This window comes from Mus musculus, chromosome X (assembly GCF_000001635.26).
Source record: "Mus musculus strain C57BL/6J chromosome X, GRCm38.p6 C57BL/6J".
In the NCBI taxonomy this organism is placed as follows: Eukaryota; Metazoa; Chordata; class Mammalia; order Rodentia; family Muridae; genus Mus; species Mus musculus.
In genome coordinates, this window is record NC_000086.7 from 18217330 (window position 1) to 18229720 (window position 12391).

A 12391-nucleotide genomic window follows, 5' to 3' on the forward strand; every position below is an offset into this window, starting at 1 on the left:
ATAAGTATGATTAAACTGTGTAGTCCTGGCTAGCCCAAAATTTACTAAGAAGATCATGCCAATATGATCAAGGTGATCTTCCTGTTTCTACCTTCACAGTGCTGGCTTCACATCACCATACCTTCCTTTACATCAATCCACCCTGAATTATATTTGTGTCTTAGTTGGTTTTTTATGCTGTAATAAGATAGGATGACCAAGTCAATTTATAGAAGAGTTTATTGGAGTCTTAATAGTTTCAGAGAGTGAGTCTATTATCATCATAGTTAAGAAAGGAGTAGCACGCAGGCAGGCACAGTACTAGAGCAGTTGCTAAGAACTTACATCCTGATCCACCGGTGGGAGGCATACTTACAAGGCCTCGCCCAACCCTCCCCAACAGTCCTATGAACTGTTGACCAAACATTCAAATCTATGAGCCTATGGAAGTCATTCTCATTTGAGCCACCACACCATTCTTTCTTTAGTATTCATTATATATTTGAAACCAAGGATTTTTAAGTCTATTATATTTTAAGAAGGATCCAATTTGTGGAATTAAAAATTGTAAATGTTTAGAACTAGAGAAATAGTCTTAGAGGTGATTTATGCTTTTCTTTTTAATATTTTAGGTGGAGAAACAAGGATGTGTTATATATATTTAGCTTGATATTATGTAATTGTTGGTGTTAGACGCAAGGTTAATCTCCAAGCATACCTTTTTTTTTTTTTTCTGTTGTACTGCGTTTTAAAATTAGTAGGTGCAACTAACTGTTCAACCGTGGCTTGCCTGGAACTCACCAAGTCTGTCTGCCTGCCTCTGCTCCTCTGCCTCTGTGGAGATTAAAGGCATCCAGCCTTTCTTTCCTGTTTGTTTGTTACTGTTTTTTTTTTTAATGGCAAATTATCATGTAATGATATCATGTGTAATGCAGACTATGTTTAAACTCACAGCAGTCTTCCTGCCTTAGCTTCCCAAGTGGTGACATCACAGGTGCAGACCATCACATAGCATAGGCAGCAGATTTTGAGTTTGTATTTGTAAGGGTTCTCTTTGGCACATTGGTAAATCTTTATGATCGATTGGAAATAATGTAGGAAAGGGAGGAAGCAAGGAACTCTACAGTTTAAGAGTGGGTATTTGTTTCTCAGACTAGCCAGGTTTCACATAACTACTTATGACCTTCCTTCTATATTGAAGGTAAGAACAAAATTAGTACTGAAGTTCAAAGTTATTTAATAAATTTGTGACCATGTTAAGTTTGTTTATTTTTGATTCTTCATTTATGTATGATTTCTACATTATTCATTTTACCTCAGAAATGAAACTGAGTGATAAAAGGATAATACAGGATTTAACTTTAAATAAATGTCCTTTGTTTTTGCTCTTGGTCACCACTATTTCTTCTCTCTCTCTCTCTCTCTCTCTCTCTCTCTCCCTCCCTCCCTCCCTCCCTCCCTCCCTCCCTCTCTCTCTCTCTCTCTTTCTCTCTTTCTCTCTTTCTCTCTTTCTTTCTTTCTTTCTTTCTTTCTTTCTTTCTTTCTTTCTTTCTTTCTATGATTTTGTAGAAATCTGTTTAAAGGTCACCATTATTTTAAAGCATATTTAGTGATGTGTGTTTTTAGAATTAGTGCTATTGAGGAGTTAGGTTCATATAACCTTTTAAAAGATAGATTTATTTGTTTGTCTGTTTATTTATTTAATGTATGTGAGTGCACTGTCACTTCTCTTCAGACACATCAGAATAGAGCATCAGATCGCATTGCAAATGGTTTTGAACCACCATGTGGTTGCTGAGAATTGAACTTAGGACCTCTGGAAGAGCAATCAGTGATCTTAACTACTGAGCCATCTCTCCAGCCATATAATTTTTTTTTGAACTTATGATTAAATGTAGCAATTCTTAAACCAGAAATTCTATATAAATAATCTGGTGATATAAAAAGTTGTTTCTAGACTATCAAAAAAATTAGCAACAGTACTAGACACAGCAATATGTTCCTTTAAAAGTTTTTTTTCCAGTGGAGCATTATTCTTTGCCTATTTGAAAACTGAAACTTCTAAGCATTGCGTTGTCAAAGTATTTTATACAGTTTTTAGTAGCTATTCATCATGCTTTAAAATTCTGTCAGGATAAAATATTTATTAGCGATGTCTACTCTATACTACAGAGACCATATTCTGCTTCCATGTATTTTTGAGAGATAGGAATGTAGTAAGATAATAACCAAAATTTAAATGTAGTCTTTAGTGGTATTCCTATCCCCCCAACCCCCAGTTCTATTTTCCTGAGATGTGGAAACTGAAGTGTCACGTGAAAAAAAAAAAAACAGCAAAAGTTTAGATAGAAATACAAACTTGGTTAAATAAATGTATTGTATATTAGGTGAGGAGTTTTGATCAATAAAGAGATTAGACTGTAGAGTTCTTCCTTCTCGACAAATAACCCTATCTGTTACCTTTAAGTGATGGTATCGATTGACATCTGCTAATTGGTTATTTTGCTGATGCTAATGATTTAGAGAGAAAAGAATGATGCAGACCCGAATAAATCAAAACTTAGAAAAATGAGGACAATACATCATAGATAGAAAATAAAATGATTGGATTATAGATTCAACCTTATCACTGTATTTAATACTAAGTAACAAATAGTTGACACTGAATTTGCATGGTGAGGTTTGACTATAATAGTGGATTTAGAAGGAAGCTAAAAAATGAAGATATTCTAGATCAGGAGAATATAGTTTAAAGAAGCAGTGAAGTCAAGAATACCAATATTTGCAGACAGAAATTTTTGAGGTAAGCCACTTCACCTTTGAGGTAAGCTGAAGATGAACAGTAACAGCCAACTGAGAGTATATTTGTTAAATGTAACAAAGAGATATGATTATTAAGTTATTAGTGTCATACAAACTACCTGTTTGAGGAAGTAAGTGTAAGCCAAAATACAAAATCTTTTAAGGAATTTTTATCGGTAATCTAGTAATGAGTTTCTGAAAGTTGTTTCTATAACATTATAGCACCAAAGGTTGTGTGTGTTTGTGTGTGTGCGTGTGCGCATGCGTGCACCTGAGGCTGTGCATGTGTGTGCACATGTGTTTGTCTTTCGCACTTTTAGACCTTAAAGAATGAATATACACCGAGCCTAATGTGTTTATAGTATTTCTGAATCTAGGCTAATTGCCTACTCATAGGGATCATGTTTAAAATAAAGCTATGTTTGTACGTATGTAATGTTGTGAATCAAGTGGAAGAGATGTCTGTACTGAAGGCTCACATCACAGATACTACATTTAGGGGAAAAAAACCTAGAATTTTAATTTAGACAAGAAATACTTTTGCAAGTGGTTGTTACTGATATCATGTAATCTTTTTTTTTTTCCTCATAAACTATTTGTTTTACCTTTTTTCTTTGCTAACTTCTTTTCTGCAATTCCACTTTTGTTTCATATCTGTGCCTCAGACTTGCCTGGGTTTTTATGGGCACATATGAACATTGCTTAGCAGTTTTTCTGACTCATATTATAAGGACATTATGAAGCATTAGTCTTGATTTTTATATTTTTTTAGACTGTGTCTCTTGTATCCCAGATTGGCCTTGAGCTCACTGGCTAGGTAGCAAGGGCTGACCTTGAATTTCTATTTATCCTGCCCCTACTTCCTCAGTGCTGAGATTAGTCAACCTTCTCAGGCACCTCTTGTTTGTTCAGTGCCCTTGGGGCTGGAACCCAAGGCTTCACCAATGCTGGGTAAGCACTCTCTTAACTCCCCTACATACATCTCTAGTTCTTGTTCATAATTTTTGCTAGCACACCTTAAAAGGTGTAGATCATAAATATGTATTGCAGCATGCTATTGTAAAACAATAAACATTAATACAACCATCACTTGACTGAAGATGTAAACATTCGAACTACCCTAGAAGCTTCTGAACATTTTGCATACTGCTCTTTCCGCAGAATTCTCAGTCCTACTTTCTAACCTTGATGCCTCTACCCACAGATATACAATCTTCCTCTCATTGAGCTTGCATTGATTTTGAAACAGTTTTGAATATGAATTTTATCTTATCCCTATTTTTTTCTGTTAGCCCTTTCACCTTTCTCTCGTATTATACATTCCTCAGACCCACTTAAATATCATCTAACACATAGATGCCTATTTCTTAAGGAAGAAAGTCAAGTACTGTCATAAGCAGGAATATAGGTCTGATGCTGAACCTATGTTCTTCCTGCCAAATAAACTACCTGGTAGAAGTCTTTAATATTATAAATAAGCACATATATAAGTAGTCATTTTTAGACTAGCCTAAGTATGATCCTTCAGAATAAAACTACTAAAACACATGAAGTATTTTATGGCATAATATTTTGCATAAACAATTAGCTTTTATTTTGGAAAATCTAAGATTCAAAATACTCACCGTTAATGTTTATAATACTAGTGTTAGCTCTTAAAAATCTTTGCAAATAATATATATTATATTTGATAGAGGTTTTTAAACAATAGAAGGTTTTAAAAACTACCTAATATGATTTCAGTATATTATTTTTTGTTATTTTACTGTGTCCTGCTATTAAATTACAAATATTTGCAACATTTTTATTTGTAAACAGGGTCTCAGTAGCCCAGGCTGACCCCAGTCTCCTTATCTTTCTTCCTTTCTACCTTTTGAGTACTGGATTTACAGCTGTGAATCACCATACTTGGGTACTAAGGTTTCAACTTAGGGCTTCTTGCATGCTAAGTAAGCACTCTACTATCTGACTACATCCTCATGCCAGTACCTTTATAACTTTAAACATTCAAAACATTTGGTCATTGTTTAATATGCCTTTTAAGCATTGGCTACACTAACATGATCAAGTTAGAAACAATAACAGCATAAGAGTCCATTCAGTAAAAGATTTTCTTCCCTGAGTTTGTTCTACTTGAATCAAACTTTTTTCTTTTTTTAAAAATAAATAAATATCCAATGAGAGTTTGAGGGAAAGAGATGGACAGACCAAGGAAACTTAACTAAAATAAACTTAGAAATAGATCCACGTGAATGTCTGGATTTCTGTAGTTTCCAAGTAAGAATGATCTTTTTCTATATAAATAATGTGGTTGCTGGATATTACTTTAGAAATGAAAACTGACTCCTCACTAATGCAGTATAAAAGATAGAGTGCAGTGGGTTGCACACGAAAACATGGAAAAACAAATTACAAAGTTTTAAAAAGACTTATTTTATGGCATAGACTAGAACATTTGCATTTAATATATAAAATGCTTAAGTGTTCCTTTCCGTTTTTAAGTAACAATTATTTACATTATTATTTCTTTTTTATAAATCTGACATTTAAAAATAGCATTACATAAAACGAGTTTTACTGTACTACCAAGCAGAAATGTGTGCATGTGTTAAAAAGTTAAGCTATCTTATGTCTATATTCTTTCAGGGCTATTAAAGCATTTCAGGAGGTGCTTTATGTCGATCCCAGCTTTTGTCGAGCCAAGGAAATTCATTTACGACTTGGGCTTATGTTCAAAGTGAACACAGACTATGAGTCTAGTTTAAAGGTAGGTTGTTGAGTTTTTTCAAGATACAATGTCCTATTTCTGTGATTGTTGTTGCTAAATATTAGCGCATTGAGAAATGTTGAAACTTAGATTGGCACTTTCAAAAAAAATTTATTTAGATGAAGAAACTATTCATCAATTATGAACTTGAAGAAAAATTTGGTTTCAAATACAAAGTAGTTTTGAAAGAGAAAGCCATGTGGTAACCAATTACACCATTAAACTTTTATTTTAAGTTTTGCTGAAATCTGTCAGGAAAGGATATTGGAGCATCTGAGAAATTCTCTGAAAAAGTGATTGGCCACCATAGAGCTACTTAATGTTGTACGTGTGACCTGGCCATCAAACGTTTTTTGTTTTTGTTTTTGTTTTGTTTTGTTTTTATTTTTTTAAGTGTATGACTATATATATTTATCCACTTCAACCAGCAGGGCATGTCTTGCATTTAAATAATAAAAACAGTATTTACAAGGCATTTGGACTTCTGGTTTGTGTATATAAATATTGTAAGTGAAAGATAGTTTGTTGTTTGTTAAATATCTTCCTTTTTGTGGCCATTCAATATTTCTCCCAATTTTTCATTTTATACTGAGTTGCTTCTACTGTCGTTGCCATTAGTACTAGAATTTTTGTTAAAACTGCACTTCTCTGCATGACAAAAATAAAGAATCTGAAAAGATTATAAGTTCTAGGGACACACTTATAGTTTTATGAAGTTAGTGACTATAATGTTTGCTAAGTTTTGTTGCATACTATTATGATTCCTAAGATTGTGATAAGGGAAGAGAATGAGATAAAGAATGACTTCACATTGGGCTATAATTTGAAATGTGAAGCTTTGTTTTTTCTTACAATGGGTGTTTCTTTCCATGAGTGTTTCTAATTGTTCTAGATTTTTAAAGTAGAAAATTATGCAAACACTGTTTCCTCTCGAACCATTCATGACTTTATAAGGAAACATTCTGATGAGAGTTAGCCACCTAAGAACATTAAGACAAATAGATTGTAAAAAATGTAGACCACAGTAGATGATGGTAAGTACAGTAGAGGAATAGATTCCAGCATATCTTAAGTAGCATGAAGAATGTAATATAATACCTGGAATTTAAGTTTTCCCCAGCTTACTGTTATTTTTAAAATATGCTGTGGTATGCCAACGGCTAATTAGATATGTTACCTTATGTATTTTAAAATTTCCTCCTGGGTAGCCAGTTTTCATTAGCTATCAGTTTCTTTGTTTTATTACACAAAATAAACTTACTTGAGCAGTTCACGATACTGTTAAAGCATCTCTCAAGTTTCAAAAGGGTTGGTAGTGGTTTAACAAACTTTATTTGGTGTATTTATTGGGGTGGTAATTGTGTCCCAAATTATAGAATGTAGCTATGCCTGAATATTAGTACAATAATAACCTTAGTAACTGTATGGATAAAAATCTCTGCAAGAAAGCAACATTATTAAGATTTCCTTTTGATTAGGAGGTATAGTATTTCCAAGCTAACTGAAAATATTTCTGCTGCCCTTTATACTCAACCAAAACATTCCTGTATAGTCAGGGTTAAGGTAAAGGTTCTTACCAAAAATGCTCCAATTAAGGGCAGACTTCTTTTTAGGAAGGGCTTTTGGTCATTTGTTTAAAATGATAAATAGTATCCGATATTTATTTCATTTCTATAAACATGGGTGATTTTAAGAGCTCTTGATATATTTTTCTTTTTCACAATGACAAAGTTTTTAATTTGATTAATTTCCCTTGCACTGATACTCATTTTTGAAGCCTTCTCTAAGTCATATATTCATTGTCTATTATGGAAATTTTTTGATCTCAACATTTTCTGTCAAAAAGCAGCTATTTTATTATATTACTGTAAGTGCATAGCATTCAGTAAATGGAGTTAGAAATCAAGAAGTACTTCCCCCTTTGACTGCCTCCAGTTTTTTGACTAGTATTTTACCTCTGGATAAATGGAGAATTTCTATTGCTCTTCTATCACATCAAACTTTTTCATAGTACAATATGTTCGAATAGATGGTTTTTAGGCTACAGTGTCAGCAAGTAATATCTTGCATTGAACCCGACAACTTGACTCAGTTCCTGAGGACCCACATGGTAGGAGAGAACAGATTGTTGCAGGTTGTCTTCTGACCTCCACACATGTGTGCACACACAAATACAAACAAATACAAATGAATTTAATTAAGTACTTTATAGATGATGTTGTCTTCATCTATAGATTAGTTGAGTAAATTGATCCGAAGTTTCATTAAAGATGATTTCTTTTTAGTTCTATGTTGTTGTTGTTGTTGTTGTTTTAGGGGAGGAGAGATATTTTTATAGACATCCTGCAAGAAACCAGTGAACTGGGCAGTAACTAGAACACTGTCTATGTTGGCTTTTCTAAAAGCTGGTATTGAAGTACAATATAAGTGACGGGCTTCATTTTACATCTTTCATATAGAAAGACTTTGCGAAGCAGTGCCTAATATACTACTGTCATTTGTTAGCATTGCTTGGGGCTGGAGAGATGACTCAGTGGTTAAGACTACTGGCTGCTCTTCCAGAAAGACCTGGGTTCAATTCCCAGCAGGCACATGGCAGCTCAGAACTGTCTGTAACTCCTGTTCCAGGGTATCCCACACCCTCATACAGACATACATGCAGGCAAAATACTTACGTACATTTAAAAATATATTAGTGCTTAATAGGTAATGATTGATATCCATTCATTCAGGATAATGAACCTGTCTTCCTGTTACACTTTTCAGAAGTATTTTACCTTTTATTCCATTAGTTTGAAATAGACCTCATGGCATTCTTAATTGTTTATCAAAGGAGATGTCATCATTAGAACAGTTAAACTCAATCTTTGAGCAAGGCTCAAGCCTCTAAATATACTATGCCTACATAATGGAGGGATGAGGAAATGAATAAAAAGAATATTTTAGTAGTGAGGATACTGTGAATATTCCTTGTTACAGATAAGATCTTTAAAAATATTTTTGTGTTTGTGGAAGTATAGCATATATATGTGCACATGTGCTTGCTTGAACGCTAAAGGAGACTATCCTTCTCTTAACACTCTCCACTAACCCCTTTGAGGTAGGTTTTTTTTCCTGATCCTAGGACTCACAGCTTCTCAGCTAGGCTGGAAACTACTAAGCTGCAGCAGTTCTCCTTCTCTGTCCCATTCACAGCCTGAGTTATAGGCATTCACAGAACAAACACCCTGCTTTTTTGTTACATACAAATTCCAGTCTTCATGGTTGTGCAGCAAACATTCATAGCTCCTGAATTATCAGTCCTGCTCCAGATCAGATCTTCTCTACCTTATTTTCTTGACTTCTTCCTGAAGAGCGGTATAGCTTATATAATACTTTTTACATGATAAAAGCATTTATATAAAAATAATTTATTTTCTTACATGTTCCTTTTATCTATATGTGAAATATGTTCCAGGGACTCCTGGTCCGTTGCAGTCAGTATTTCATATTTTTATCAAAATACATTCTTAAGACAGATTTGTTCTATTTTGGTACTAAGAAAACAGCTCTCATAGCAAGCAAATTTTGGTTTTAAAATTTGGTCTTGCCAGATACCTTGTAACTAATTTTGTGACTAGCAAAATTACTAATTTCTGATTCTTTCTATGTCTACTGAGCCAGAATAATCATGTCTACCTCACAAAATTGTTATGCAGGTGGGTATTTATGTGTGTATCCATATCATTCCGGATCTTACAGCCATTTTGCCCAGCTATACAGGAGTGTGAGGTATTATCTCCTTATTGTCCTGGCTGATCTAGAACTTGCTATCTTCCTGTCTTAGTCCCGCTGCTGGGATTCAACAGGAGTATGTGCCTGGTCCAGTTTTAGTTCTTAGTTTACTATGCTTTTGGTTTGGGTATGCTTTTGGTTTTGGTTTGGTTTGGTTTGGATTTGTCTCCTCACCACTCCCCCACTTTTTTTTTTTTTTTTTTTTTTTTGAGATAGGATCTGATATAACCTAGGCCAGGCTTGAACTTAGCAGAAGTTAGTCCTTAACTCTTCCTTTTTTAAATTAAATTAAATTTTATGTGTATGGATGGTTTACATGCATGTCTATCTGTATACTACTTTTTCCTGGTGCCTGAGTAGTGTATAAGAGATCAGATACCCCTGGGCCTAGAGTTATAGAAGTTTGTGAGCTGTTATGTGTGTGCGCAGGGAATCGATCCTAGATTCTCTGAAACCAGTACTCCTAACCACTCAGCCATGTCTTCCATGTCTTGAGCCCCTAGTCCAGAATTCTTGTTCTTTCTATCTCCATTTTCTAAGTCCTATGATATGATATATGTGTGTACTACCATAACTTCATTGGTGTTGTATGTGGTTTTGTTTTGTGTGTCTGTTTTATTGTTTTTGCCAGTCTACCCATCCTCAGAAATATGAAATCAATGACCATATTTTTCAATCATACAGCATTTTTTCCCCATTAAATTGGCCACTAAATATCTCCTGGGTTTAGTTGGTGGTGGGCAACTTAATTAACTTAACTTTCTTAATTCATTTGTAAACTGATTTACTATTATCTGAATGTAACTTCATTTCAGGGTGATAAAGCCTTTTGTTTGATCTTTTCTGCATCACATAATACCCTGCCCCAGTTAGATCTTATTGGCATTTTAACTCAGTTGAATGTATTTAGGGTGTGATTTTATTATATTTTAGTGCTGTTAATGATAATTACTATTAATAAATAGTAATTTCTATATGTATATTTAAAGCAGTGTGCTATATGGCTGGTTCTCTAAAAGTACACTGATTCTGACAGTCTGTATACTGCCTCACATTTCTATACCGTGCTGTATTATTAAAATTCTTTCTCACATTTGAAATTAAAATAAGAACCATGTTTTTCAATTAGTCAATACCGGGGCGTCTGTTTAATATAATGAGGATAATGGAGAAATTCTAGTGCGTACATATTTAAATATTATTAAACCATACCAAGTTAAGAGTTTATAGATTTGGAGAAAGGAGAATTGACTTAGTGCTTAAGAACACTTCCTATCCTTCCAGAGGACTTGAATTTGGGTTCTAGAATCTATGATGAGTGATTTGCAACTGCCTGTAAGTCCATCCTTTTTCTGTCTAGATCCAACACCCTCTTTTATTTTCAATGGGCGCACACAAACGCACGCACGCACGCACGCATGTACACCACACACACGCACACACTTAAATCTTACTGCCCAAAGAACATTGAGGTTGATCATTAGCAATCTATCTAATTTATCTATTCTGTGCCTGTGGGTCAGAAGAAAACTTGTAGTAGTTGGTTCTGTCTTCTTACCATGTGGATCTCAGGGATTTAAACTAGGTTATTGGTTTTTATCCAGTGATCCATCTCACGGACTCATTTTGAGGATTTTTTTTTTTAAAAGGGACTCCCGCAACTTTTTTTTTATCAGAATTTATGGGTTATTGCTAGTGTCTTTTTATAATTGATATTTGAAGATAATAATGATTAAAGGTTAATATGAAAGGAATGAGATAAGAATACAAAACACAGTTAAAGTAAAATAGATCGAACTCAAATGATACTTTTAGAAAACAAAAAATAAAAACATGGCACTTTACCAGGTATTGGTATGACTTAAATGATTAGATAGTCAGTGGAAGAAGAGGCTATAAAATGTTAAAATGCCTAATTGCAATGTGGACTAAAAAGAATTAGAAGATAAATTGGGTTTATTTGTTGTCTAAAACTACCTGATCTCATTGTTTCTCTGAATGCCTCAGTATATCATTTTTATCCTATATTAAACATCATACTTTTATGCAAAATAGCAGTTCACATTCTTTTCACCTTACTGGGAATTATTCATTTCTGGTTGTCTGATTTGATACGTAGCAATCTTTGAAAAACAGAGTCTTGACATGTAACTCAGGTTAGCTTTGATCTTATTGGCCTAGTCCCCCTGTCTCAGTGCCAAAGTTTTGGGACTACAGGTATGAGTCACAATATCTGGTTCAAAATTTGTGAATTTTATTCTCAGTTTTAAATGGTTACATATTAACACCAAAAAAAAAAAATAAATGAAGATAAGATATTCACTTCCTATCTAGAGATCACCTTTGAATTTATAAAATACTTAATTATTGTAGATTCACAGATTGTTTCATGTAGTCAAGCTACTATGAACTCAAGAAATACATTATAGGAATTTGAATATTATTTATTAATCTTATCCATAGTATTAAGTTAAAATATTCATGGTTTTTATTAATACTTTAACCTTATATTTTTGTTATTTCTGTTGTCTGGAGACAATGACAATTACTATTAACTTATTTCATACCTGATGTGTTCTCATTCTTTCTTGAAGTTCATTTCTTACCTTTTCTGACATTTTGAAAATTCTGGTTTTAGAGTGGTTTGAGAGAGATTATCTCATGCATATGATTTACCTTTTGAAAAGGTAATTGGAAAGTTCCCCATATCCTCCTTTATTTAAAAAATAGTGTTGGAAGCTTTAAAAGTTAAGACTTAGTGATTTGGCCTATAGCAAGGTAATAGGGAAGAAATTCTTCACTAAAGGATTCTACATAGTATTTGTATGTCATAGAATCCATATTTGCTAATTCTTTGAGTTGGTTGTAACAAATAGAGACAGTAAGAAAGGCCTGTTCATTATATTTTGGAACTTTTCATTTAGTGAATTTCATACTCTAGTGTCTTTGTTATTGGTAGCAATGTCACAAATTCTAGGATGAAGTCTATAAATAAAGTTGTGTTCATTACCAAATATTAAGCCTTATGAGAGACATCTCAATACTTGGGTGTGTGTGTGTGTATTTAAG

General features: G+C 33.6%; 1 protein-coding gene across 9 annotated transcripts in view; it reads left to right on the forward strand.

Annotated features, from left to right (window-relative positions):
- Positions 1 to 12391, forward strand: part of Kdm6a (lysine (K)-specific demethylase 6A) — a 119075-nt gene that overhangs the window by 56468 nt on the left and 50216 nt on the right. For all 9 annotated transcript variants that reach the window (XM_006527594.4, XM_006527595.4, XM_006527596.4 and 6 more), the window contains exon 6: positions 5428 to 5548. In XM_006527594.4, the coding sequence (XP_006527657.1) occupies positions 5428 to 5548 (121 nt within the window). The remainder of the gene's footprint in view (positions 1 to 5427; positions 5549 to 12391) is intronic.